Source organism: Erythrolamprus reginae, chromosome 8, assembly GCF_031021105.1.
Source record: "Erythrolamprus reginae isolate rEryReg1 chromosome 8, rEryReg1.hap1, whole genome shotgun sequence".
Classification (NCBI taxonomy): domain Eukaryota; kingdom Metazoa; phylum Chordata; class Lepidosauria; order Squamata; family Dipsadidae; genus Erythrolamprus; species Erythrolamprus reginae.
This window is the reverse complement of record NC_091957.1, coordinates 43,223,451-43,249,076: the sequence shown is the minus strand read 5'-3', so window position 1 is coordinate 43,249,076 and position 25,626 is coordinate 43,223,451. Positions and strand designations below refer to the sequence as shown.

General features: G+C 44.1%; 1 protein-coding gene across 1 annotated transcript in view; it reads left to right on the top strand.

Annotated features, from left to right (window-relative positions):
* Positions 1-10,465: 10,465 nt before the first annotated feature.
* SH3BGRL (SH3 domain binding glutamate rich protein like) overlaps positions 10,466-25,626 on the top strand; it is a 44,363-nt gene continuing 29,202 nt past the window's right edge. Inside the window, exon 1 of the mRNA XM_070759782.1 lies at positions 10,466-10,783. Coding sequence (XP_070615883.1) covers positions 10,739-10,783 — 45 coding nt within the window. The 5' untranslated portion in view covers positions 10,466-10,738. The remainder of the gene's footprint in view (positions 10,784-25,626) is intronic.

Below are 25,626 nucleotides of genomic sequence, written 5' to 3'. Positions count from 1 at the left end.
CATGACTTCGCATGCCACTTTGGATATGTGTGCCATGGGTTCACTCTAGTCAATCAGTTGTTGCTCCTGGATCACAATTATTTGAAGTCACATTGTACAATATAAAGAACTTAGGAAATTCACTTTATAAGTCACCACTTTAAGTACTCCGTCAAAACTATTAGTGGCTAAAATGCCCAGAATTCATTTCAATCCAATTCATGGTTCTGGAGCTTCAACTGTTTTTAAGATTTAATTTGGATTTTAATAATTACTCGCTTTTTTGCTTGATTTCTTTGTATTGCTATTGTTATTGTAATGTTATTGTTATGAGCCGCCCTGAGTCCTTTGGGATGGGCGGCATGGAAGTCAAATTAAATGAATGAATGAATGAATGAATGAATGAATGAATAAATACATACATACATATAATCAATATACAATAAGATTGCAACATAGGCTAACTGCGCCAAACTAGATGCACCAAAATACTTAACAATAAAATTTGATGTACACATTAAAGATCCTGTGAGCCAAAATGCATCGCTGTCTTGTCTTTGTATGCCACCCCGAGTTTTCGGAGAAGGGCGGCCTACAAATCTAATAAATTATTATTATTATTAATTATCCTCGCATGACATTTGGTTTCCTGAGCATGCGTAAAAGCCAAATCTTGTACTGATGTGCCTGCCCTACTGCTGGTCAGCTGGAGCTGCGTGTGCAACTCTGTTTTTCCAACCGGGACTGTGCACCTGAGAACTAAGAGATTTTAAAGAAATAAAAACTGCAGCACTGGAAAGCGCTCAAGTGGTAGTGGTATTGGGTTGGAAAGAGGCTAAAAAATGGACACTACAGAACTGGTACTGGTACATGGTGGATCACATTCATTTTGAAATCATGGAAATAAGATTAAACAACTTTGATGAAAATAAACTGGAGAAGCTGATGGCACGATGGAATAAGGTGAAAGGTTATATGCTGAGTAGAATCTGTGACGCAAATGTAAAAAATAAACTCCAATCACTCTTTCAATAATAACAAATGCAAAGTAGAGCTAAGGAAATATATATATATAAACTAGTAAATATTTGAACCCCCCGCAATTGGTGGTGGTGATGGTTATTGTCAGTTGGGTGATGGGCACATGCACTGTGCACTGTTTTATGTTTGTTTTATGTAACCATATCTAAAAAATCAATAAAAATATATTTTAAAAAAAAAGAAAGAAAAAAAGTTCTGGCTGCAGCCCATTACTGGTCCATGAGTCATGTGGCCAGAGGGCCACGTTGCCTGTCAAACTCCCCCTCTCATTTTTTCACTCCCTCTCCCCCTTTTCCCCTGCCAGGTCTGTAGCGGATGGAGATAAAATACAAAAGTCCACCTGTGCTTCCTTCCTGTGCCGTTTCATTATTTAAGCCTCACGCGCAGCCTTTTCTAGGATAGCAATGGAAGAGTCCTTGCTCATCCCCATCTCAATTGTTGAATTTGTTGCTCCACCAGTTGTCATGGCCACTCTTGGCTGCTGTCATCCCACAGGACCTCCTTCGGAGCCAAGGGCTGGGAATCCAGATCAACCGGCAAAGCGTGTATGCAAGCTCCTGTTCGATTGCAAACGAGGTGTGGAGAAATCTTTGGCTATCGGGCAATTTCAAATCAAAAGTAAATACGTTTTTAAAACTAAGTAAAAGTTTAAGACTGGCTGGATTTCTGCATCCTCATAAACCCAGATGTCGTTTTTTCGCTTTCGGGCCAAGTAGGCTCTGTCGTTGTTACTATTGGTTGTTACTACTACTACTATTATTATTATGTCAATACAACACAGCAAACGAGATCACTATGCTGGAATTCATATTTCATCACCAGTTGGGCGCTTCCCAAGCACCTAAGACTGAGCGATGTAGCGGCAAATTATGTTTGCCGATCCCAGTAAAGCGGCCTTTTGCAATTGACAGATGGAGATTTTGTCAATTCCGATGGTTTTCAAATGTCCGCTGAGATCCTTTGGCATTGCGCCCAGCGTGTCAAGTACCACTAGGACCACTTTCACTGGCTTATGCCAGAGTCATTGCAACTCGTTTTCAGATTTCTTCTATTTTTTTCTAGCTGCTTCTCCTCAATTCTGCTGTCTCCTGGGATGGCGATGTCGATGATCCATACTTTCTTTTTCTCCACAATCAGGATGTCTGGTGTGTTATGTTTCAAAATTCAATCAGTCGGAAGTCGGAAGTCCCACAGTAGGTTTGCTTGTTCATTTTTGACCACTTGTTCCATTATTATTATTATTATTATTATTATTATTATTATTATTAATTGTTATTGTTGTTTGTTTGTTGTTATAATCACAAAAAACAGTAATACACAGCAAATAAGATCAATATGCTGGATTTCGTATCACAATATCACAAGTCCAAGCATCTAGAACTGTGTGATGTATACTGCTCAAAAAAAATAAAGGGAACACGCGAAGGATAGGAGGGAAAGAATTGTATATTGATTTCTGGGTTTCTTGCTAGTTAGTTCCCCATGCTGGCTGGGGAAATTCTGGGAGCTTGAATCAGTCCTCACATCTTTTAACCCTGCTGTTGTGTTTGCATTTACTATACGCTTGTACTGTTTTGGGTTTAACGAAATGTAACAATCAGTGTGTAGCAAAAAGTAAACAAAACGGACCCCCCCACACACACTCATAGCAAGAGCCCCTCAAATAAGGAAAAGTCAATTAATCACAAGTTTCAGATCCGCATGACAAATAATTTACAGGGTCTCAAATTTCATTTCGGGTCATATAGACCCGAGCATAGGAGCAGGGTTAAGTTGCCAAGGTTGAAAAACAACTGAGTCAATCACTTTAATTTACTAGCTGCTCCAGCAGGGGTCTCTCTTTAGTTGCAAAGTACAGTGATGCCTTTGATCCACCCGAGATTCCGACCTCCACCGCCATTTTCAAATTCCAACTCCTGCAGATAGATCAGTGATGGCGAACCTTTCTCCTTTCGGGTGCTGAAAGCATGTGTGCATGCACTATTGCATGACCCTTCCCATTGTTCACAGAAAACTCCCACATGCTCCCGTTTTCCCTCCAGTGGGACTGATAGGCCCATTATACAGTTTATATAGTAGATAATATAGATAAATGCATATTTTTGTGTGTACCACTGTGTAATATGGGGGAATTGAGATATTCCCTTCCCCCTAGGCTTATAAAATTTATGCATGGTATATCTGTATGTATGATTGGTTTGTCTTAAATTGGGTTTTTTTAAAAATTACTTTTAATATTAGATTTGTTTATATTGTCTTTTTTACTGTTGTTAGCCGCCCCGAGTCTGCGGAGAGGGGCGGCATAGAAATCTAATAAATAAATAAATAAAATAAAAAAAATGTATGTACACATATGGAATTAAACAGTATATTTTGTATTATTTATTTATTTATTCATTCATTCATTCATTCATTCATTCATTCATTCATTCATTTATTTATTTATTTGATTTGTATGCCGCCCCTCTCCGTAGACTCGTTCAGATGTTCAGTAATAGTAAATAGATAGTATCTCTTTGAGGCGAGGAGAGGCCAGGCACCCTAACCCTAACCTTTGATGTGGGTGACGTCAAGTTGGCCACCTTGAAGCCAGTCACATGACTTTTAACCCACCCTCCCGGTCACATGATAATCAAGCCACTCACATCTGGTCACACAGCCATCAAACCACACCCACAAAATAAGCCACACCCACATTGTGATAGTAATTTCTTTTCACTGTCAATGTTTCATTTGTGGCACATGTGCCATAGGTTCACCATCACCGAAATAGATGGTCATGAAGAAAGTGTTGAAATCCTGTGACATTTTGACACACACACACACACGCCCCCAAAAAGTCTGACTCTCTGGAGACCATCCGCCAATGTTGAGTATTTATTTATTTATTTATTTATTTATTTATTTGATTGATTGATTGATTGATTGATTGATTGATTTGTATGCCGCCCCTCTCCGGAGACTCGGGGCGGCTAACAGCAACAATAAAGCAGTGTACAATAGTAGTCTGATGTTAGAAACAATTAAAAACCCATTAATATTAAAAAAACCAAATATACATACATACATACCGTGCATAGAATTGTAAAGGCCTAGGGGGAAGAGGGTCTCAATTCCCCCATGCCTGACGGCAAAGGTGGGTGTTAATCAGCTTACGAAAGGCAAGGAGGGTGGGGGCAATTCTAATCTTTGGGGGGGAGTTGGTTCCAGAGGGCCGGGGCTGCCACAGAGAAGGCTCTTCCCCTGGGTCCCGCCAAGCGACATTCTTTAGTTGACGGGACCCGGAGAAGATCTCAGACTAGATGAGCTTGCTTATTTATGTGTCCGTCCATCTATTTTTTACACTATCCTTCTCTATGAAGTGACTCTGATGGTCAAGAAGGGGTTCAACCAAGGGTAGAAAAAGCTTTAAGAAGCCACTGATTCTTGAGAGCAGGCTGCTGGCACATGCTTGGAGGTGCTGCTAGCCATTTTTTTAAAACCCCATAATGCCCTCTATGCATTTTGACTCCAATGCTTCACTTATTTCATTACATGTCATCAATGTATACTTGGCCCATGATTCAGAGCAGTGGAAGCAGGTAGGATTGGCGCTAACCAAATTTTTTGGGGTGGGGAAGAGGTACTGAAAGAAGAACCATAGAGTGCTTAGTGCTCCCAGCTTTGTTGTTTTCTTGCAGATTTGTTTGTTTGTTTGTTTGTTCGTTCGTTCATTCATTCATTCATTCATTTATTTAATTAGTCCAATACACAATGAGGGTTTTAGTGGGTATATATCAATATACACATAGTAAAATACATGATGAAGGTTATAGAGGAGATACTCATAGTAAAATATATCTAAGAAATAATAGAAAAGAAGATATATGAATAGAATATATCAAAGAAAGAATAGAAGAAGAGATATAGGAATAGAGGAAAGGTATAGGAGATATAGGAGAGCAATAGGACAGGGGATGGAAGGCACTCTGGTGCACTTGTACTCGCCCCTTACTGACCTCTTAGGAATCTGGATAGGTCAATCGTAGATAATCTAAAAGTAAAGTGTTGGGGGTTTGGGGATGACACTATGGAGTCCGGTAATGAGTTCCACACTTCGACAGCTCGGTTACTGAAGTCATATTTTTTACAGTCAAGTTTGGAGCGGTTAATATTAAGTTTAAATCTGTTGTGTGCTCTTGTGTTGTTGTGGTTGAAGCTGAAGTAGTCGCAGACAGGCAGGACATTGCAGCATATGATCTTGTGGGCAATACTTAGATCTTGTTTAAGGCGTCTTAGTTCTAAACTTTCTAGGCCCAGGATTGAAAGTCTAGTCTCATGGGGATATTTGAGTAAAGTAGAGCAGAGCAGAGTAGAATAGAATATAGAAGAAAACAGAATAGAATAGAACAGAATAGAAATTAGAACAGAGAATAGAATAGAATGGAGGGGAGGGGAGGGGAGGGGATAGGAGAGGGAGAGGGAGAGGAGAGGAGGAGAAGAGAAGACTTTATTGGCCAAGTATGATTGGACACACAAGGAATTTGTCTTTGGTGCAACACTTAATGATTGTCACAAATAAGCAATCAGGAAACAATATCAATATAAATTGTAAGAATACAAGCAACAAGTTACGGTCATACAGTCATTTGTGGGAGGAGATGGGTGATGGGAACGATGAAAAGATTGATAGTAGTGCAGACTTAGTAAATAGTTTGACAGCGTTGAAGGAATTATTTGTTTAGCAGAGTGATGGCATTTGGGAAAAACTGTTCTTGCATCCAGTTGTTTTGGTGTGCAGTGCTTTATAGCATCATTTTGAAGATAGGAGTTGAAACAGTTTATGTCCAGGATGCGAGGGGGTCTATAAATATTTTCAGAGCCCTCTTTTTGACTCGTGCAGTATACAGGTCCTCTCAGTGGAGGGCAGGTTGGCAGCAATTGTTTTCTCAGCAGTTACCAAACAAGGTGAACATCATCAGGGCACCCAAACTAGTTAACACCATCAGGGCATCAGCACTGATGTTACCTAGTTTGGTAATGAAATGTCTGCAAAATAATAATAATAATTGTTCTGCCGGGCTCTCTGGTAGGAGCCTCCCGAAAATTCAAGGGTACAAATTTCAGACACACACACACGTTTGAAAATTCAAAACAATGTCTTTATTACAAAATTCAAAATAAACTAAGCACTCTTTTTGTATTGCAAAGAGCACTCGTCCCAAAACAACCGGGTAGTCTGTACAATTTCCCTTAAGCAGTCATTAAGTACTTAGCTAGCAGCTGTGAAGAAACTTCACACCCCTTCTTCTTCCAATGAAGTGAGACACACATACACACACACACACACACGTTGCTCTGCTTTGGTTTCAAAGGCGTGAAAAATCAACAAACAAAGTCCAGAAAACAGCAACACACGATTCCTGAAGAACTGCGATCAGATACTCTTTCCTCCACAATGGCCAAACCCACACACTGCTATTTATAGCAACAGCCCTAATTACTGGAGCCCCACCCAAACACAGGTGGCCTCTCTTATCTCCTGTAATATGTCCTTACTTGGTCTCTTCTACGCATAATTCTGCGCTTGCATGGGTCCAAGACGTCTTCATCCGAATCAATGGAAGATAAGGGAGATTGACTGCCTGGGCTTTGTGCCAAGCCCCCCTCTTCCAAGTCACTCCCACCTTCTTCTTCATCCGAGGAAACTAAACTCTGAATTGACTCTGTCGGCAATAACACAGGCCTGTGACATGTTGAAGTTTCCCCTGCATCCACCTCCACATTCCCTGGGGCAGGAGCTGGGCCAGAGCCAACCACAACAAATAATAATAATAATAATAATAATAATAATAATAATAATAATAAAAAAAGTTCAGAGAGCACGTAGGACCTCACAGTTCAATTTGGAGCTATAAATATTCCCTTCTATCAGAAGGAACACTAAGAGATAAGATGCACTTTCTGGGTTCTGCCAGATGATGGGACCTGATGCATGCCCATATAGAAAAATTGGGAAAGTATGGGGAGTTGTTATCACTACTATGAGGAAACCTCAAAGTTTCTTAAAAATGGCCCTGACCTTTTGCCCTACCTGCCTTTCTTTGTGGAATTGATAAAATCCACTGAGATTGTAAGGCTTCTTATAGATGTGAGCCCTTCACTCCTCCACTCGAAACAGAATACCTTACGAAAACAGACTAACTATCCTAGGTCTTGAAAGCTTAGAATTGCGGCGCCTAAAACACGATTTAAGTATTGCCCACAAGATCATATGCTGCAATGTCCTTCCGGTGAACGACTACTTCACCTTCAACTGCAACAACACAAGAGCATGCAACAGATTCAAACTTAATATTAACCGCTCCAAACTTGACTGTAAAAAATATGACTTTAACAATCGAGTCGTCGACGCGTGGAACTCATTACCGGACTCTATAGTGTCTACTCCCAACCCCCAACATTTCTCCCTTAGACTCTCCACGATTGACCTCTCCAGGTTCCTAAGAGGCCAGTAAGGGGCGTACATAAGTGCACTGATGTGCCTAACGTCCCCTGTCCAATTACCTTTCCTTTTCTCATATATCCTATATATTCTCTCCCTCTCATCCACTCCTCTTCTTTTTTACTTACTATCCCTATATATACTACTTAATGTCTATTTCATTCCATATGTATTGTATATTGGACAAAGAATAAATAAATAAAAATAAAATAAATATTTATACCTGTTTATTGATATATAAACCATGTTTTTAAATAACAACAACAGCAACAACAACAACAATAATAATAATAATTTATTATATTTTTATGCCGCCCCTCTCTGAGGACTTTTTTCCTGATCTATTTCTCCAGCTTTGTGCAATATCTAGAGCTAAATGTTTGTGCAAAGTTTAAACTTTTAAGCAAGACTCCTGGGTGTTGAACTGCACATATCTTAGTTGCCAAGGTTGAAAAATACTGCCCCAAACTATATGAACACACAGACTGGATTTGTGCAACGTGTGATGGGATTGGCTATTTTGTTTGTTCTGCAAATGGAGCTGTAGAGAAAGAAATGGAGACAAAATTTGTTTCATTTTGGGGAAATGAACAAAACCACAAGAGGTGAAGGCATGTCTCCTGGGATTGCAACACAACGTTCTTGGTTACATCAAATTGTTGATTGACTAAAAGGGTGAAGATCTGGAAATGGAGCAAATGATGCTCTAATCCATGCGTTTTCAACCTTTCTAATGCCGCAACCCCTTAAATCAGTTCCTCATGTCGTGGTGACCCCCAACCATAAGCCTAGCACCAATTCTCCCAACAGAGCTTTAAGCTGATTGGCAGGAAGGTCAGAGGGACACCCCCACTGTAAATGCCTGATTGGTCAGATTGTAAAAATATGCTCCAAGAATAGAAGCTTTAATTCCTAACTCCATGTGAAATTTGTCTTTTCCCATGATCTTAGGCGACCCCTGTGAAATGGTCGTTTGACCACCCAAAGAGGTCCCTCCCGACCCCCAGGTTGAGAACCACTGGACTGATCTAATAGAGTGTTTCTCAACCTTAGACCATTTTAGATTGTGTGCATTTCACCTCATGCTAGCAGTGGAATTCTGGGAGTTGAAGTCCGCAACAGAGTGATCAATGCCTGGAATGCACCACCTGACTGTGATTTCTTCTCCAAACCCCAAAAACTTTAACTTTAGACTGTCAACTTCACCCCATTCCTAAGAGGTCTTTAAAGGGCTGTGCATAAGCGCATCATCATGCCTACCGTCCCTGTTTTACTGTCCTATTGTCCTCATTTATCTATTATTTATTCGCTTTTTATGCCGCCCTTCTCCTTAGACTCAGGGCGGCTTACAACATGTTAGCAATAGCACTTCTTAACAGAGCCAGCATATTGCCCCCACAATCTGTTTCCTCATTTTACCCACCTCGGAAGGATAGAAGGCTGAGTCAACCTTGAGCAGGTGATGAGATTTGAACTGCTGACCTGCAGATCTACAGTCAGCTTCAGTGGCCTGAACTTTGCAGAGGACAGGTTATGCTGAGACCTTTTAAAAATTAAATGTATATGTGGTCCATGTCGCTGTCTGAAGCAAATTAGTTAACCATGATTTGTAGTGCAAGCCCATTTACTGGGTTCATACAACACAGTATAACCCACAATTGTACATGCAACCCTTCAAACTGAATGCAAACATCTCGTTTGGATGACCCAAGTGCCATGAACCTCTGCTTGAAGTACGTGTCCGGCTGCCATCTTATGTGATCAAATCTTATGCCAAGGGTATAAACATTTCCTGCCGAAGGGACATTTTTGATTTTGATTGATTGATTGATTGATTGATTGATTGGATTTGTATGCCGCCCCTCTCCGCAGACTCGGGGCAGCTAACAACAGCAGTAAAACAGTACAACAAAATCCAATACTAAAAGACAGTTAAAAACCCATTATATAAAAACCAATCATACATGCAAACATACCATACATAAAATTGTGAAGGCCTAGGGGGAAAGTGTATCTTAGTTCCCCCATGCCTGGCGGCAGAGGTGGGTTTTAAGCAGTTTACGAAAGGCAAGGAGGGTGGGGGCAATTTTGCTTTCTTTAATCAAAAGTGTCCCTTCAGTGGGACATCTTTACGCCTTTGGCTTGGCACCAACCAACCAATCAACCAACCTAGAAATAAGGAGAAAAAAATTCCTAGACAGTGAGAACAATTAACCAGTGGAACGACTTGCCTCCAGAAGTTGTGGGGCTCTCCTGGGGACCCCCTCTCTGGATACCCCTAGGATGGTGATCAAATTTTAAAGAAGAAAGTGGAAAACCATTTGTCTGAAATGCTAGGGTGGGTCCCCTGCTTGAGCAGGGGGTTGGACTAGAAGACCTCCAAGGCCCCTTCCATCTTTGTCATTCTGTTTAGTCCAGCTCTTTCCTCCAGCCTGGCTGTGTACCGGGAGGATGCTAATTTCCCAGAAGGTGGGAGTTGCAATGGGGGCGGGCAGCTGGCTTGGTTCTCGGCCTGGAAGGGGCCCAGGGTAGTGCTAGAAGACCCCCAGGGTCCCTTCCACCTTTGTTGTTCTGTTTAATCCAGCTCTTTTCCCCAGCCTGGCTGCGAACGGGGAAGATGCTGTAATCCCAGCAGACAGGAATTGTAACCTGGCGCATCTCTCCAAAGGCGGGGCCAGCTGGCTTGGCTCCTCTCGGCCTAGAAGGGGCCCGGGGCTGGGCTAGAAGACCTCCAAGGTCCCTTCCACCTTTGTTGTTCTTGTTCAGTCCACCTCTCTCCCCAGCCTGGCTGCGAACGGGGAGGATGCTCTAATTCCAGCGGGTTTGCAACCGGGGCGCATCTCTCCAAAGGCGGGGCCGGCTGGCTCGGCTCTCGGCCTGGAAAGGAGGGCCGGGGAGGGGGGTGGGTGTCGGAGCCCTCCCCTCCCTCCAGCCCCTCCGCCGTCTGGGCGGCTTCGGCTCCGGCTCAGCGTCCAGCGCTCCCTTTGACGGGGGCTTCCTCCGGCCCCGCCTTTTGCCACGGCGCCTTTAGACGTGCTCCGCCCGAAATCTTCCGGGCTGGGCAGATTTGAGAAGCGAGAGCGAGCGAGAAGCAGAGCGCGTGAGAGGCTCCGGAGGTGGAGCGCTGGGCCCGCTGGACCTCGGCCGGTTCTGCTCCGGTTCTCCAGCTTCCTACTTCACCCCAACCCCGACGCTCGCTTGGCGAGGTGGAAGCGCCCTCGCTGGGTCCCCAGGATGGTGGTCAAAGTCTACATCGCCTCTTCCTCCGGCTCCACCAAGGTAAGGGGACGCCGACGCCCCCCCTCCAACTTTCTCCGCCTTTGTCCCGGAGGAAAGTTGCAACCGCATCCCCTTCCTCCCCTCTCCCCCCGGTAGAGAGAGAGGAGGGGGAGGGAAAAGCCCCCTCTCTTTCCTCCCCTCCTTTTTGCAGCGACCCTTCCTGGCGCTCTCTTTCGAAGGAGAGTAGGGCTCAATTTGAACAGATTGGGGGGGTGGGGTGCTTCGTGGCTGCAGCAGCCCCCTTCACCTGGGATCCAATCCTTCCCACCTGGAAGGAACTGGTGTGGGAGTCCTTGTGGCAGAGAGTTACTGGGTTTTTCGGAAAGAAAGGTGGTCCAATTCCATGCACTGGAGTGGTCGTTTTTTGGAATCGGGAGCCTATCGATTGAAAAGAATACAGGATTGTCTTGCTGTTGGGGGGGGGGGGGGGTAGAGGGTGCCTGGGGATGTGGCTGTTGCCTTTTCATGAGCAGGGCTGCATAGCCGGTCTCCTCTGTAGTAAAGCCTGCCTGGTCAGTGCAGTTTACTCCTGGGTAAATAGGAACAGCTTTGTGGCTTAGTTTCCCCCTCTTGGATAGAACAATACAGGGGATCTTCTTTTGGATGCTGTCTCTTGCTGCTCAGGGCTGGACCGCAAATATTTTCCGTGTCCTACAGACATGCTTGAGGCTTCCTAACTGTGTGCAACACATTTCCTCATTTAGAGGAAGCTTTGATCTGAAGCTTTTTGCTAGTCTGGGTAGCATCTGCCCTCTGAAGGTGCAGCCATGCTTTTCTCTGTGCAAGAATTCTTTCTTTCTTTCTTTCTTTCTTTCTTTCTTTCTTTCTTTCTTTCTCTCTCTCTCTCTCTCTCTCTCCCTTCCTTCCTTTCTCTCTCTCTCTCTTTCTTTCTCTCTCTTCCTTCCTTTCTTTCTCTCTCTCTCTCTTTCTTTCTCTCTCTCTTGTTTCCTTTCTCTCTCTCTCTCTCTCTTCCTTCCTTTCTCTCTCTCTTTCTTTCTTTCTCTCTCTCTCTCTTCCTTCCTTCCTTTCTCTGTCTCTCTATCTTTCTTTCTTTCTTTCTTTGTCTCTCTCTCTCTCTCTCCCTTCCTTCCTTCCTCTCTCTCTCTCTCTCTTTCTTTCTTTTTCTTTAGTCCCTTCTGGGCTCCGGTGATAAAGTTTGCCTGGGAGGAATCAAGTTGCCAGCTTGTCATTCTCCTCCTTTGCATGTTTACCTAAAAATAATAATAATAATACTGAGATTATCTAAACAATGAGCATCTATTTAATCCACTTAGCACCCTGCTTTCACCACTCCAAGCAAAGATCCCGCAGTTTGAAACACAAAGCTATGGTCTTTTGTTTTGATTCCAAAAAAAAGGGTTGCTTTGCTATTTACAGTATTCCAAATTTTATTTTCACTTTGTGGTTTTCCCCCAAGCATTCTGTCCCGCAGACCTCAGTGTTTGCAGATTTCTCACTTTTCCGTTCTGTGTTTGCATCCAAAATGCCTCAGCTATAATTAAGTGAGTAGGTTAAGTGAGATCTCTGTGACTCAGCATTGATGAGAAACCTGCAGAGCTAGAGAAACACCAAGGGCTATTTCCCAAAATGTACAGGGACCACAAAAATATTGCATTGAGTAGTAGGGCGATGCACTTGGGGGAGATCTTAAAATGATAACAATAACAACAGAGTTGGAAGGGATCTTGGAGGTTTGCTCTGCTTGGTCATCAGACTTTGTTGTTGTTAGTTGCGAAGTCATGTCCGACCCATCATGACCCCATGGACAATGTTCCTCCAGGCCTTCATGTTCTCTACCATCTCCCAGAGTCCATTTAAGCTCACGCCAACTGCTTCAGTGGCTCCATCCAGCCATCTCATACTCTGCTGTCCTTTTCTTCTTTTGCCCTCCATCGTTGCCAGCATTAGGCTCTTCTCCAGTGAGTCCTTCCTTCCCATTAGGTGGCCAAAGTATTGGCCAAAGTATTGAGTGTCATCTTCAGGATCCTCCCTTATCATTAATTAAGTGGTCAAAGTACTGAATTTGAGTTTCATCTTCAAGATCCTTCCTTCTTATAAGGAGGCCAAAGTATTTGAGTTTCATCTCCACGATCTGGCCTTCTAAAGAGCAGTCAGGGTTGATCTCCTCTAGGACTGACCGGCTGGATCACCTTGCAGTTCAAGGGACTTGCAGGAGTCTTCTCCAGCACCATAGTTCAAAGGCCTCAATTCTTCGGCGCTCAGCCTTCCTTGTGGTCGAACTTTCACAGCCCTACATTGCAACTGGAAAAACTATAGCCCTGACCATGCACAATTTTGTTGGCAGGGTGAGGTCTGTGCTTTTTAGTATGCTGTCTAGCTTTCCCATGGCTTTCCTCCCCAGAAGCAAGCGTCTTTCCATTTCTTGGCTGTAGTCCTCTGCCGTGATCTTGGAGCCCATCAACTTTTTTTATCCTTAGTCCCTTCTGGGCTCCAGTGATAAAGTTTGCCTAGGAGGAATCAAGTTTCCAGCTTGTCAAATTCCTCCTTTGCATATTCACCTTTTTTAAAAAAAAAGGTGACTTGTATTTTTGTCAATCATCTGACTCACCTTGTCTATCTTTTGAGGTCAATAAGAGTAATGCTATGTGTGAGTGACCTTGGGAGACAGGAGAGAGAGCCGCAGACTGTACAAGCAGCAAGCACCCACAGAAGGATGGAAGGCATAGGAAACATTTCAGAAAAGACCCTCCCTGGTTTTCTGGAGAGTAAAAGGAAGAGAGGGAGAAGTACATCCAGTCGTCGTCTTCTTCTTCTTCTTCTTCTTCTTCTTCTTCTTCTTCTTCTTCTTCTTCTTCTTCTTCTTCTTCTTCCTCCTCCTCCTCCTCCTCCCTCCCTTCCTTCCTTTTTCCTTCCTTCTTCTTCTTCCTTCCTTCTTCTTCTTCCTCCTTCCTTCCTTCTTCTTCTTCCTTCCTCCTCCTCCTCCTTCCTTCCTTCTTCTTCTTCCTTCTTCTTCTTCTTCTTCTTCTTCCTCTTCCTCCTCCTCCTCCTCCCTTCCTTCCTTCCTTCTTCCTTCCTTCTTCTTCTTCTTCTTCCTTCCTTCCTTCTTCTTCTTCCTCCTTCCTTCCTTCTTCTTCTTCCTTCCTCCTCCTCCTCCTTCTTCCTTCCTTCTTCTTCCTTCTTCTTCTTCTTCTTCCTCCTCCTCCTCCTCCTCCTCCTCCTCCTCCTCCTCCTCCTCCTTCTTCTTCTTCTTCTTATTATTTATTAGATTTGTATGCTGCCCTTCTCCGAAGACTCGAGGCAGCTTGCAAGAACCTGTTAATGTTATACTTACCGGTAACTATAAAGTTAATAAAGCCAATCTCATTGTACCCATGTTCTACTCGGTCAATAAATGTTTGCCTTTGTTAGCCCTCCTCTTTCTGCTTCTTGTCTAGACCATCTGGGCATGGCTATCGCTAAGAAAATAAAGCAAGCAAAACCTTTTGCAAGTCCCCAGTTCTTATGCTTTAAAGAAAGCAATTGTGTGTTGTTATTGGACAAATTTTACAAAGGCCAACTGAAAATGGCAAATTGGCGCCATGTCCTCACTAAAGAAACAAGCCTTAAAACGAACCTTTAGGAGCTGCTTCATACTTTTCGGAGTCTGTCATTTGCCACTCGGCCTCCTCTTGCGTTGGTGACCTTTTACAAGTAAGGAGGAGTTGACTCTTAAAAAGTTCACGTGGAGAAGTCTTATTGAGCTGCAGCTTAGCCGCAGGCCTTGCAGAGCTCGGAAGTCCAAGAGGCCAACCTTTGCTTTGGGAGACTTAACATAAAGGCCCCTTTGTGCCGAAATGCACTCTTACTAGGTTCACACCACATGGGTAGTACGCTGATGAATGTGTGCATATGTAATGTATTGTGGGTGCTTTCACGAGTGGAGGCTTGGTGGGAAAACATCAGTGCTACTGCTTTATAAAATGTAACGTGTTTTGTGCAAACCCTATAATTTTAAAAATACAACCCGTTTTTAGCCAGGCTGAGACAATGGTGTAGGCCAGGGATGGTGAACCTTTTTTGGCTCGGGTGCCAAAAGGGTGTGTGAGTGCGCAATAGCGTGCATGTGCATGACCACACCTATAATTGGTTGGTTCAAAGTGTTAGTAATGACCTTTAAAGCCCTACATGGCATTGGGCCAGAATACATCCAGAACTGCCTTCTACCGCACGAATCCCAGCGGCCGATAAGGTCCCACAGAGTTGGCCTTCTCCGGGTCCTGTCGACCAAACAATGTCATTTGGCGGGCCCCAGGGGAAGAGCCTTCTCTGTGGCGGCCCCGGCCCTCTGGAATCAGCTCCCCTCAGAGATTAGAATGGCCCCCACCCTCCTTGTCTTTCGCAAACTACTCAAGACCCACCTTTGTCGCCAGGCATGGGGGAGTTAAGATATTCCTTCCCCTAGGCCATTACAAGTTATGCATGGTATGTTTGTGTGTATGTTTGGTTTTTATTATTAGGGTTTTTAGTTGTTTTATTAAATTGGATTGTTACGTGTTGTTTTTACCATTGTTGTTAGCCGCCCCGAGTCTGCGGAGAGGAGCGGCATACAAATCCAATCAATCAATAAATTAATAAATAAATAAATAAATAAATAAATAATAATGCAATACCTTCCCACACACATGCGCACAACCCCTACGCTGCCTTCTTGTGCATGTGCACAGGCCTCATTGAAGCCTCTGGACTTTGGGTGGGCCCGTTGGCAGTGATGGGCTCCTACAGGTATGGTCAAGTACGATGAACCAGTAGAAAAAATTTGAATTTTTTTTCTTTTTTTTCCCTTCTCGGTTCTGGGTATGTTTTTCCTATCACAGTAAATGAGTTTGAATGTGTATAATTTTAGAAGAACTGTGTGTGTGTGTCTGTGTACATACCTATGCAATTTATATAGTAGATAATATATATTTTTGTGTGCCTGTGTGTAATACGTTCGTACATACATGGCATATATACACAGAATTAAATAGTATATTTTATTTATTTATTTATTTATTTATTCATTCATTCATTCATTCATTCATTCATTTATTTGTTCGATTTTTATGCCGCCCTTCTCCTTAGACTCAGGACAGCTTACAACATGTTAGCAGTAGCACTTTTTTTAAACAGAGCCAGCATATTGCCCCCACAATCCGGGTCCTCATTTTACCCACCTCGGAAGGATGGAAGGCTGAGTCAACCTTGAGCCGGTGATGAGATTTGAACCGCTGACCTTCAGATCTACAGTCAGCTTCAGTGGCCTGCAGTACAGCACTCTACCTGCTGCGCCACCCTGGCTCTTTCTATTTTGGATGTTCAGTAGTAGTAAATAGATAGGAAAATTGTATCTCTTTGAGGCGAGGCCAGGCTAGGCTAACTCTTGACGTGCGTGACATCAATTTGCCCCCCTTTAAGCCAGTCACATGACCTTTAAGCCACTCGCTGTCACATGATCATCAAGCCACTCCCACCTGGTCACGTGGTCAGCAAACCACACCCACAAAATAAGCCACGGCCACAGTGTGATAGTAAATTTTTTTGTAGGCCTTCACTGCCTGTTGGGCTGTTTTTTGCTCTCCCAGGGGTTGAGGAAAAACCTCCTGAAGCTTGGGGAGAGCAAAAAATGACCAAACAGGCCACCTGGAAGTTCGGAAACAAACTTCCGGTTTGTTTTTCTCCGTCCCCTGGTTTCAGGAGGCTTTCCTGAAGTCCAGGGAGAGCAAAAATGGCTGAAAAAAAGTCCCCAAATCAGCTGCCCAGCATGCATATGTGCACTGGAGCTATGTTAGGGCAACTTTTTGCTGCCCTCAGATATGGCTACGTATGCCACCATAGGTTTGCCATCACTCATGCAGGCAATTTGTCTTCGTGTTGAGATTATTCTTGAAATTTCACACTGCAGAATGATAAACGAAGGAGAATGTTTTGTCCCTCTTCTAAGTATCAAAGCTATTAGAAGCCATCTCTGCAGGGGAGATATTAGCTTTCATCCTTCATCCTTCGCTGGCTGGGGAATTCTGGGAGTTGAAGTCCAAATATCTTCAAGTGGCCAAGGTTGGGAAACACTGCTCTAAGCCATCTGTTTCATGGGGTCTAAGTGTGCTGTACGAACCTCAAGCATTGTGGTTTGTGAACAGTGTGTTGTTGAGTGCAGGGCTGGATGGTTGGGGATCATACTGAATATTTTTTGAGGACTGGAAAAGGCTGGATGTCCAGTCTTCCTGCTGATTGGATTCTTTTCTTGGTTCTTTTAAATATTGTTTTTAGGCCTTGTGCCAATGGTTCTTGACCCAACCATTCATTTAGTGCAGGGGTTGGCGACCTTAAACACTCAAAGAGCCACAAAAGTCCTAACCGGAAGCCCCCTGTTCTATTCTGGCGCCGACCGGAAGTCCACTTCCCCTGCCTCTTAGTGCAGCATTCTTTTTCCACTACCTGTCCTAACCGAAAGCCCTATCAATTGTGGAGCCGAGTGGCAAAGTGGAGCCAAGCCCCTTTGCCACTTGGCTCCATAATTCATCCTTCAGCCCCAGAAGTATGAAAGAGCCACGTGTGGCTCCAGAGCTGTGGGTTGCTGACCCCTGATCCAGTGACTATTAAAAGAGTGCTTATCTTTGAAAACAATCTGAGCAGATACTTTAAAAGCAATGTTTCTCAGTTATTTCCTGTTGTTTGCAATATTCAGCATGTTTTTGCTGAAAAAAACTCAAGCGGCTTATCAGCATGATTGGGGTGCAATGTGTTTCAGTGACAACATTTTTAATGTGTTTCCGCTGCCAACATTTTAAAACACAGTACTGTAAACATATACCGGTCTTTCCTCGTCTCCCACCGTAGTCACAGTGAAGCAAAGCACTGGATAAACTTCATTATATTTCTTTAACTTAGCTTTCAGGAGACTTATGTTTGTCTCATTAATTCCGTCTCTCTCCTCCTTTCTTTTCATCCCTGTTAAATATTTTTCCATGGTGTCTCTTAAGGGTTTGTTATCTGCACTTCATATCTCCTGCTCTGTGCTGTATGCTATTGTTCGGTACAAAAACCCCTACACCCTGCGGCAAAATAAGCATATTCCTGGTCATATGCCCCCTGGCATTGCTCCAGCCCCCTCACTATTTGAGAAACATAGAAACAGAAGATTGACGGCAGAAAAAGACCTCATGGTCCATCTAGTCTGCCCTTATACAGTACTACTTCTTGTATTTTATCTTAGGATGGATATATGTTTATCCCAGGCGTGTTTAAATTCAGTTCTGTGGATTTACCAACCACGTCTGCTGGAAGTTTGTTCCAAGCATCTACTACTCTTTCAGTGAAATAATATTTTCTCACGTTACTTCTAATCTTTCCCTCCAACTAACCTCAGATTGTGCCCCCTTGTTCTTGTGTTCACTTTCCTATTAAAAACACTTCCCTCCTGAACTTTATTTAACCCCTTTAACAAATTTAAATGTTTCAATTATGTCCCCCCTTTTCCTTCTGTCCTCCAGACTATACAGATTGAGTTCATGAAGTCTTTCCTGATACGTTTGATGCTTAAGACCTCCCACCATTTTTGTAGCCCATCTTTGGACCAATTCAATTTTATCAACATCTTTTTGTAGGTGAGGTCTCCAGAATTGGACACAGTATTCCAAAGCGCTGCTTTTAAAGGAAGGGTAGAGATCAGTGGGTGAGACTCAGTATAGTTGTAGTGGTTAAGGCCCCAGGTTAGGAACCTTTAGAAAGACTTTGCGTTGTAGACCTTCCTTAAGCACAAAGCCAGTTGGGTGACCTTGGGCCAGTCACTCTTTCTCAGCCCCAGGAAGGAATCAATGGCAAACCACTTCAAAAAATTTTTAAAAATCCAAGGAAAACTGCAGGGACTTGTCTCTAAGAATCAGGCACAATTCTTAAAAATATACTTTATTAATTTATACAAAAAGGAATAAAACAGGGGGAAAGGAGGATGGGAGTACAGAAAAGAAAAGTTGGAGGGGAGTGGGGTAAACAATATTGTTATATCACAGCTTATATATATTATTGTACAGTGATCCCTCTATTATCGCGAGGGTTCCGTTCCAAGACCCCTCGCGATAATCGATTTTTCACGATGTAGGGTTGTGGAAGTAAAAACACCATCTGCGCATGCGCGCCCTTTTTTTCTATGGCCGCGCATGCGTAGATGGTGGAGTTTGCGTTCCCCGCCGCCCATGCAAAGGGGAAACCCCGATTCGGCTCCTCGCTGCTGCTGCGCTACCGAGCAGATCAGCTGCTGGGCGGCCGAAGGAACCTTCCCTGGGTCTTCCCCCTCTTGCTGGCAGGCAGGCGAGCGGCGGGCATCAGCGAGGAGCCGGGGTTTCCCCTTTGCGTGGGCGGCCGGGAAGACCCAGGGAAGGTTCCTTCGGCCGCCCAGCAGCTGATCTGCTCGGTAGCGCAGCAGCAGCGAGGAGCCGAATCGGGGTTTCCCCTTTGCGTGCGGGGAAACCCCGATTCGGCTCTTCGCTGCTGCTGCGCTACCATATGTAAATATTTCGTATTCAGAGTTCTTATTTAAATATCTTATAGCTGTAATATTTGATAATCCAACAGTAATGTGGGAAAAGAAAGGGTAGAAAGGGAGAAAAGGGAGAGAAAAAAGGAGAGAGAAGAGAAAAAAGAAAGAAATAGCAAGATGAGAGGTAGTATCTGCAAGCAAGCAGGCGTTTGGATTGTGACGACTTAGATGGATTATATTTATTGTTTTTGTTCGTAAAATTTAATCATAGGTTGTAATGTTAGTAGATTTCTAATAGTTATCAAATGGATTGAACTCAGGCAGGGATTGAGTTATTTTTGATCCGATTTTTGGTTATACATATCTTTATTTTGGTTCATGTTAAGCAATTTTGGTTATTTTTCGCTTTGTCATCTTTAGAGTTGGATAGCCATCTGAACCATTTCTCCCAGAGAATCAGGCACAATTCAACAGAAGAGGGAGGGAAAGAAAGACTTAATCTGGGAATGACCAGCTGTTTAAGTGGTTGCCAGGTCTCTGGTTTGCTAATTACGTGTTGGAACGTCCTGATTCATAGCTCTTTGGTTACATAAGTGAGTTTGGATTTGTGTACACTGTAGTGAAAGTGGTTGCGCATGGCTAAATGGCTAAAATCTGCCCTGAGCATGTCTTTTAATGATCATACAAGAGAGGAAATCTAATCATGGATAGCATGAAAGTCTATGAAGAGGACAGATGTCATCTTTAAAAGGATGGGTTGGATTTGTATAATAAGTTATAATTGGCAGCATCTGTTGTTCCAAACCAAGCTGGAAAATTCAGCTGGAAAAAGCATCAGCAAGCAGTCTTGAGGGAGCCATAATTCTTTAATTCTGTGGTTTCCTGGCAAGCTTCACCGAGCAGCCATTCTGAGAACCTCCCTAAAAACATGAAATGGTTAGGAAGACTTAGATTCAGTGGCGTTTTAATGGGGCAAACAAGTGGAAAGTGATGTTCGTGTTTCAACCCAAACAGCTGCTAGAACATCAATGAAAGGAAATGGGTGGAAAGGTGGATGAAGCTAGCTGGAATATCTTAACAGAGGTCGTCATAAGGACTAGCAAGTTAACTAAATAAGGACTAGCAAGTTAACTAAATGAAAGTAGCACAACCACAGCGCTGGCTTCTGTATTTTCGTGCAAAGTTTAATTTTTGAATGGGATATTGGTTGAATGGAAGCACCGTTGCCAAAAAACCCTCTGATTCATTTTGAATTATTCCGGCTGTTAATCTCCGGACTGTGGTTGGCAGGTGTTGAAATACCTTTAAAAATAATAGAGGAAAAATGTAAAACAATCTTAGGGATGCTCAGCAGGCAAGCTAAGGGCTCTTCCCCACCGCAGTTTCCTTGCTGAATCTTTAGCACTTAATGGATAACCATGTTAAGCAGCTGCCCTCCAGCCATTGGAGAGGTTGCCTCTGTGTTTATTTTGGACTATACAAAAGCCATTTTCAGAGCTGTAAAAGTCAAACATTGTTTGGCTGATTGCATAGCCTGCCAAGAAACTGGGTCCTTCCTACTGAAAGGCAGTAATTGGGTGGCCTCTCGGATAACTGCTGGCCGGCTGCTTTTCTGAAGGAGCTCCAACTACGTCCATAAGGCATTTTCTTTTCAGGCTTTAATCATGTTGCTTTTTCCGCTGGGTTGCCAACTTAAAGCTAGTGGCTGGCGTCCACATTTTCCCCCCTCCAACTCAACATTTGACAGAGTTGATTCTGTTCAAATGAGATTTCAGTTTTAGGAAGCTGGAACTGCAGCCTTCCTGTGAGATAAATACGAGATTTATTCGGAATAGGTTTACAAAGGGGATGTCTCTTTTTGGCGCCTGCAGAGTTAAGATTGGCGGGTTTCCAGATCTTAAGGTTACAGACTTTGGTGTAAAATGAGCCGTGGTACTGAAAAATCCTAGAGGAGAAAGCTGAAATTTTGAGGGGCTGCCACAGAGAGGAGGGGGTCAAGCTATTTTCCAAAGCCCCCAAAGGCCAGACAAGAAGTAATGGACAGAAACTGAACAAGGAGAGCTTCAACCTGGACATTTTCTGAGAGTGAGAGCAATCAACCCACGGAGCAGAAGTTGCCTTTGGAAGTTGTGGGAGCTTCACCCTCCGGAGGCTACAGAAAAGCTTCCTGGAAGCCCCGGAGTGCAAAAAAACCACCCCACGGGCATAACGGAAGTTTAGAAAATGGACTTTCTTTTTGCCCGTTGTGCTGTTTTTCTCACTCCGGATGCTGTGTGGATCTAATACTCTGTTGGTTGTTACTGAGTTGTTTCTGATGTACTGGAATGTTACCGGTTGCTGTGCCTGGTTGGTGTATCTCTGTGGCCGAGGAGTGGAGAAGGACTCCTCGGGTAGGGGGGCTCTGCAAGCCTCGGCGATGTGGCCGCGCCGGTTGCAGTGGCGGCAGATGGCGTCCCGGAAGGGGCAGCGTTGTCGTGGGTGGTTTCCTCGGCAGCCGGAGCAGGGGGTGGAGGGGCGAGGGTATCTGGGTTGTCTGGACGGGTCAGTCGGCAGCAGGAGACAGTTGTTGTCGGCGCTGGCTGGTGGGCTGAGGTCATCTCAAGGCTCGGCTTGGAAATCGGAAGAGGCGATTTTGGAGACGGTTTCTTTTTTGTCGTGCTCTTTAAGCTCTTTGGCGGCGGCGGCGACCTCGGCGGTTTGAGCCAACTTAATCACAGCCTGGAGTGTAGGCTCGTCCTCGGTGAGGAGCTTATTACGGACTGTGGCGTTTTTCATCCCAAAAATAAGAGCGTCGGTGAGGCGAGCTTCCGGGCTGTCAAACTTGCACTTTGACAGCACCGTTCGAAGTCGCGTAGCGAATTGGTTGATCGACTCGGAGTCCCGTTGTGCCATTCTGGAAAATTGGTGTCTGAAGACCACGGCTGGCTTCGTGGGCTTGAAGTGATTCGCGAGTCTTGCTTGTAGGTCGTCCCATGGAACGGATTTCGCCGGGAGCGGGTCGGTTATAGTTTGAACGAGGTCGAAGATTTCTGGACCGCAATAGTTGAGGAAAATGGCCCGCTTTCTGTCGGCTTCGGCGTCTCCCATTCCTGCCGCTTCGAGGAAGATCTCGAATTTTGCCATGTAGGCGTCCCATGATGACTTTTCGGGATCGAAATAGTCAGGAGCCCGGCCGATCTGGAGATTGCTCATTCTGCACGTGTGGTTTCTTCGGTTCTCGTCGCCAGTGAAATGAAGTGAGACCAGACAAGCACTCGGTAGACGGTTCCTTTATTAGCTCTTTTTGAAAGTGACATTCAGCATGGAACTCGTCTGAGCTGTCAGTGGAAAATACAGCTCTATTTATACTGTTTGTGGCTCGCGCCAAAAGGAACTGTCATGCGTCTGAGCCAATCAGACGCGACCTTGTTTTATTTACATTTTCTGCCCGGAGACAGCATTTCTCCTCAGTTAGACTTATTTACATAGACTCAACATTACCCTTTCCATAGCTTGTGTGGTTTGCACTCTATTGGGTTGAATGTCTACGGAGATTCTCAATCATCCAGTGATGGTGAACCTTTTTTCCCTTGGGTGCCGAAAGAGCGTGGGTGTGCTCTCGCACATGTGCAAGTGCCCATACCCATAATTCTATGCCTGGAGAGGCGTGAAAACAGCTTCCCCCAACCCCGAGACCTCTGAAGGCTGGAAATGGCCTGTTTCCCAACTTCTGGTGGGCCCAGTAGGCTGGTGTTTCGCCCACCCAAGACTCCAAAGGCTTTCCTGGAACCGAAGGAGTGTAAAAACACCCTCCCCCATCCTTCTGGAAGCTCTCTGGAAGCCAAAAATGCCCTCCCAGAACCTCTGTGCAAGCCAAAAACCAGTTGGCCAGCACACACATGCACATTGGAGCTGAGCTAGGGCAATAGCTTGTGTGCCAGCAAATATGGCTCTGCGTGCCACCTGTGGCACCCATGCCATACGTTCGCCATTACTGATCCAGGTCATGGTTGTCCCAAAGGTCCTTTTCCAAGAGGCAACTGGATTTTCCTGAGGGTTTTCCTTTGAAAATGTTTTGCTTCCCATCCAAGAAAATTTAGCTAGAACTGAAGAAGCTACTTGGAGGAGAAGCGAAACATTTTCAAAGAAAACAAACAAAAAAATCCAGTTGCCTTTTGGAAAAGTACCATTGGGGCTAGCGGTTCAGTATCAGACACTTCTTGATAAAGTTGCATGGAAGATCGAAGGGTACCTGACCTCTTAACCTACTACGGCACTAGCAAAGCATATCCATGGACATCTAATACATCCGTCTGTTTAGGACTGCCACCACCACTGGAGAATGAACTTGCTAAATTTTGCAGGGCCTTAAAATACGCTTTTGCTCCCTAAAGCTAGCAATTTCTTCTGGTTTGTGAATTATGAAGACTATTTGCAGGACCCTTAAACCCCTGCAATGTTTAAGGCAGCTGTTATTCCGTCTTCTGCAGCACGAATCCCAGCGACCAGTGAGGTCCCACAGAGTTGGCCTTCTCTGGGTCCCGTCGACTAAACAATGTCGTTTGGCGGGACCCAGGGGAAGAGTCTTCTCTGTGGCGGCCCCGACCCTCTGGAACCAACTCCCCCCAGATATCAGAGTTGCCCCCACCCTCCTTGCCTTTCGTAAGCTCCTTAAAACCCACCTCTGTCATCAGGCATGGGGGAACTGAGATATTCACTTCCTCCTAGGCTTATAAAATTTATGCATGGTATGTCTATATGTATGATTGGTTCCTTAAATTGGGTTTTTTAAAAATTACTTTTAATATTAGATTTGTTTATATTGTCTTTTTACTGTTGTTAGCCGCCCCGAGTTTGCGGAGAGGGGCGGCATACAAATCAAATCAAATCGAATCGAATGAATGAATGAATGAATGAATGAATTAATAATAATAATAATAATAATAATAATAATAATAATAATATTCCATTATTTATTCATTGAGATAATTTATGTGGCCACTGACTCTTTAAGCGACTCTAGGTAGCTTTAGCCATTCAATAACCTCCCCTCCCTCCAAAAAGAGGCCCTGGAAATCTACAAATTCTTTCAGATCTGTCCTTGGAGTAGCAGAGTTTCTGCATGCGCTGACTAAGAATGCATTTGGGATATAATCCGAGATTTAGATTCTCGCCCAGCTGTGACTTTTTCTGGATGCCTTTGGAAACCCACACATTTTCTCTTTGCTCTCATTTATTATTTCCAGAACCCACAGTGGTAGCAATCTACATCATAGGATTATGGAGATTTTTAAAAAATATATACAAAAGAAACCCTGTAGAGATTTTTTAAAAGAAGCAGTAGAATCCCATGATACTATTGGGTGTATTATTAATTTTTTGCGCTACAGTGACTCATACAAACACAAATATGCACAGACGTACATCCACAGATTTGCAAACAGATGGAGTATTGTTTTAAATACTTAAGCAGTCAGCCCTACTCAAAAAGATGGGAGACAACCAATGTGCTTTGTTTACCGAGAAATATGTTACCTACACCTATCGGGTGAGTAAACTTGAAAAAAGTTCGCAATCCTTTCTTCAAATATAATGGCCTATACCAGTGATGGCGAACCTATGGCACGGGTACCCCAGGTGGCAAACGGAGCCATATCTGCTGGCACACAAGCCGTTGCCCTAGCTCAGTGTTTCCCAACCTTGGCAACTTGAAGATATCTGGACTTCAACTCCCAGAATTCCCCAGCCAGCATTTGCTGACTGCGAAATTCTGGGAGTTGGAGTCCAAATATCTTCAAGTTGCCAAGGTTGGGAAACACTGCCCTAGTTGAGCTCCAATGTGCATGTGTGTGCTGGCCATCTGATTTTTGGCTCACACAGAGACACTGAGAGGGTGTTTTTGGCTTCCAGAGAGCCTCCAGGGGGCAAAACATGAGCCTAAGGCAGTGATATTCAACCTTTTTTTTACATTTACAGAATCCTGGGGCACACCAGCAACCAAAATGACACAAAATGACACTCTAACACAGTACATATTATACAATATAGATAACATGATGCGTTGTATATCACCCTCTGCGGGAGCCTCTTATAAAAAGAAAAAGGTCAAATATCTATATACACCATCAGGATAGACATAATCAGCTGAGGCTGAGGTTTCATCTAGTGGTGGCAACATTTACCTCCAGTCCTGACCAGGATTAGAAATTGGGACCATGGGGAGGAGTAGCAGCTTCAACTACTTGCCGTAGCCACACAATGACAAGTGCGTGGCAGCCTGAGTGGGGACCTTCCTGGGTGTGGATGAGAGGTGGCCTGCTATTGGTCATCGCTAGTGGTCGGATGAATCTTAGAAGGTGATTGGTCAGTGAGCGTTCCATGTGCCTCCACTCTTCCTATCGCTGATAGC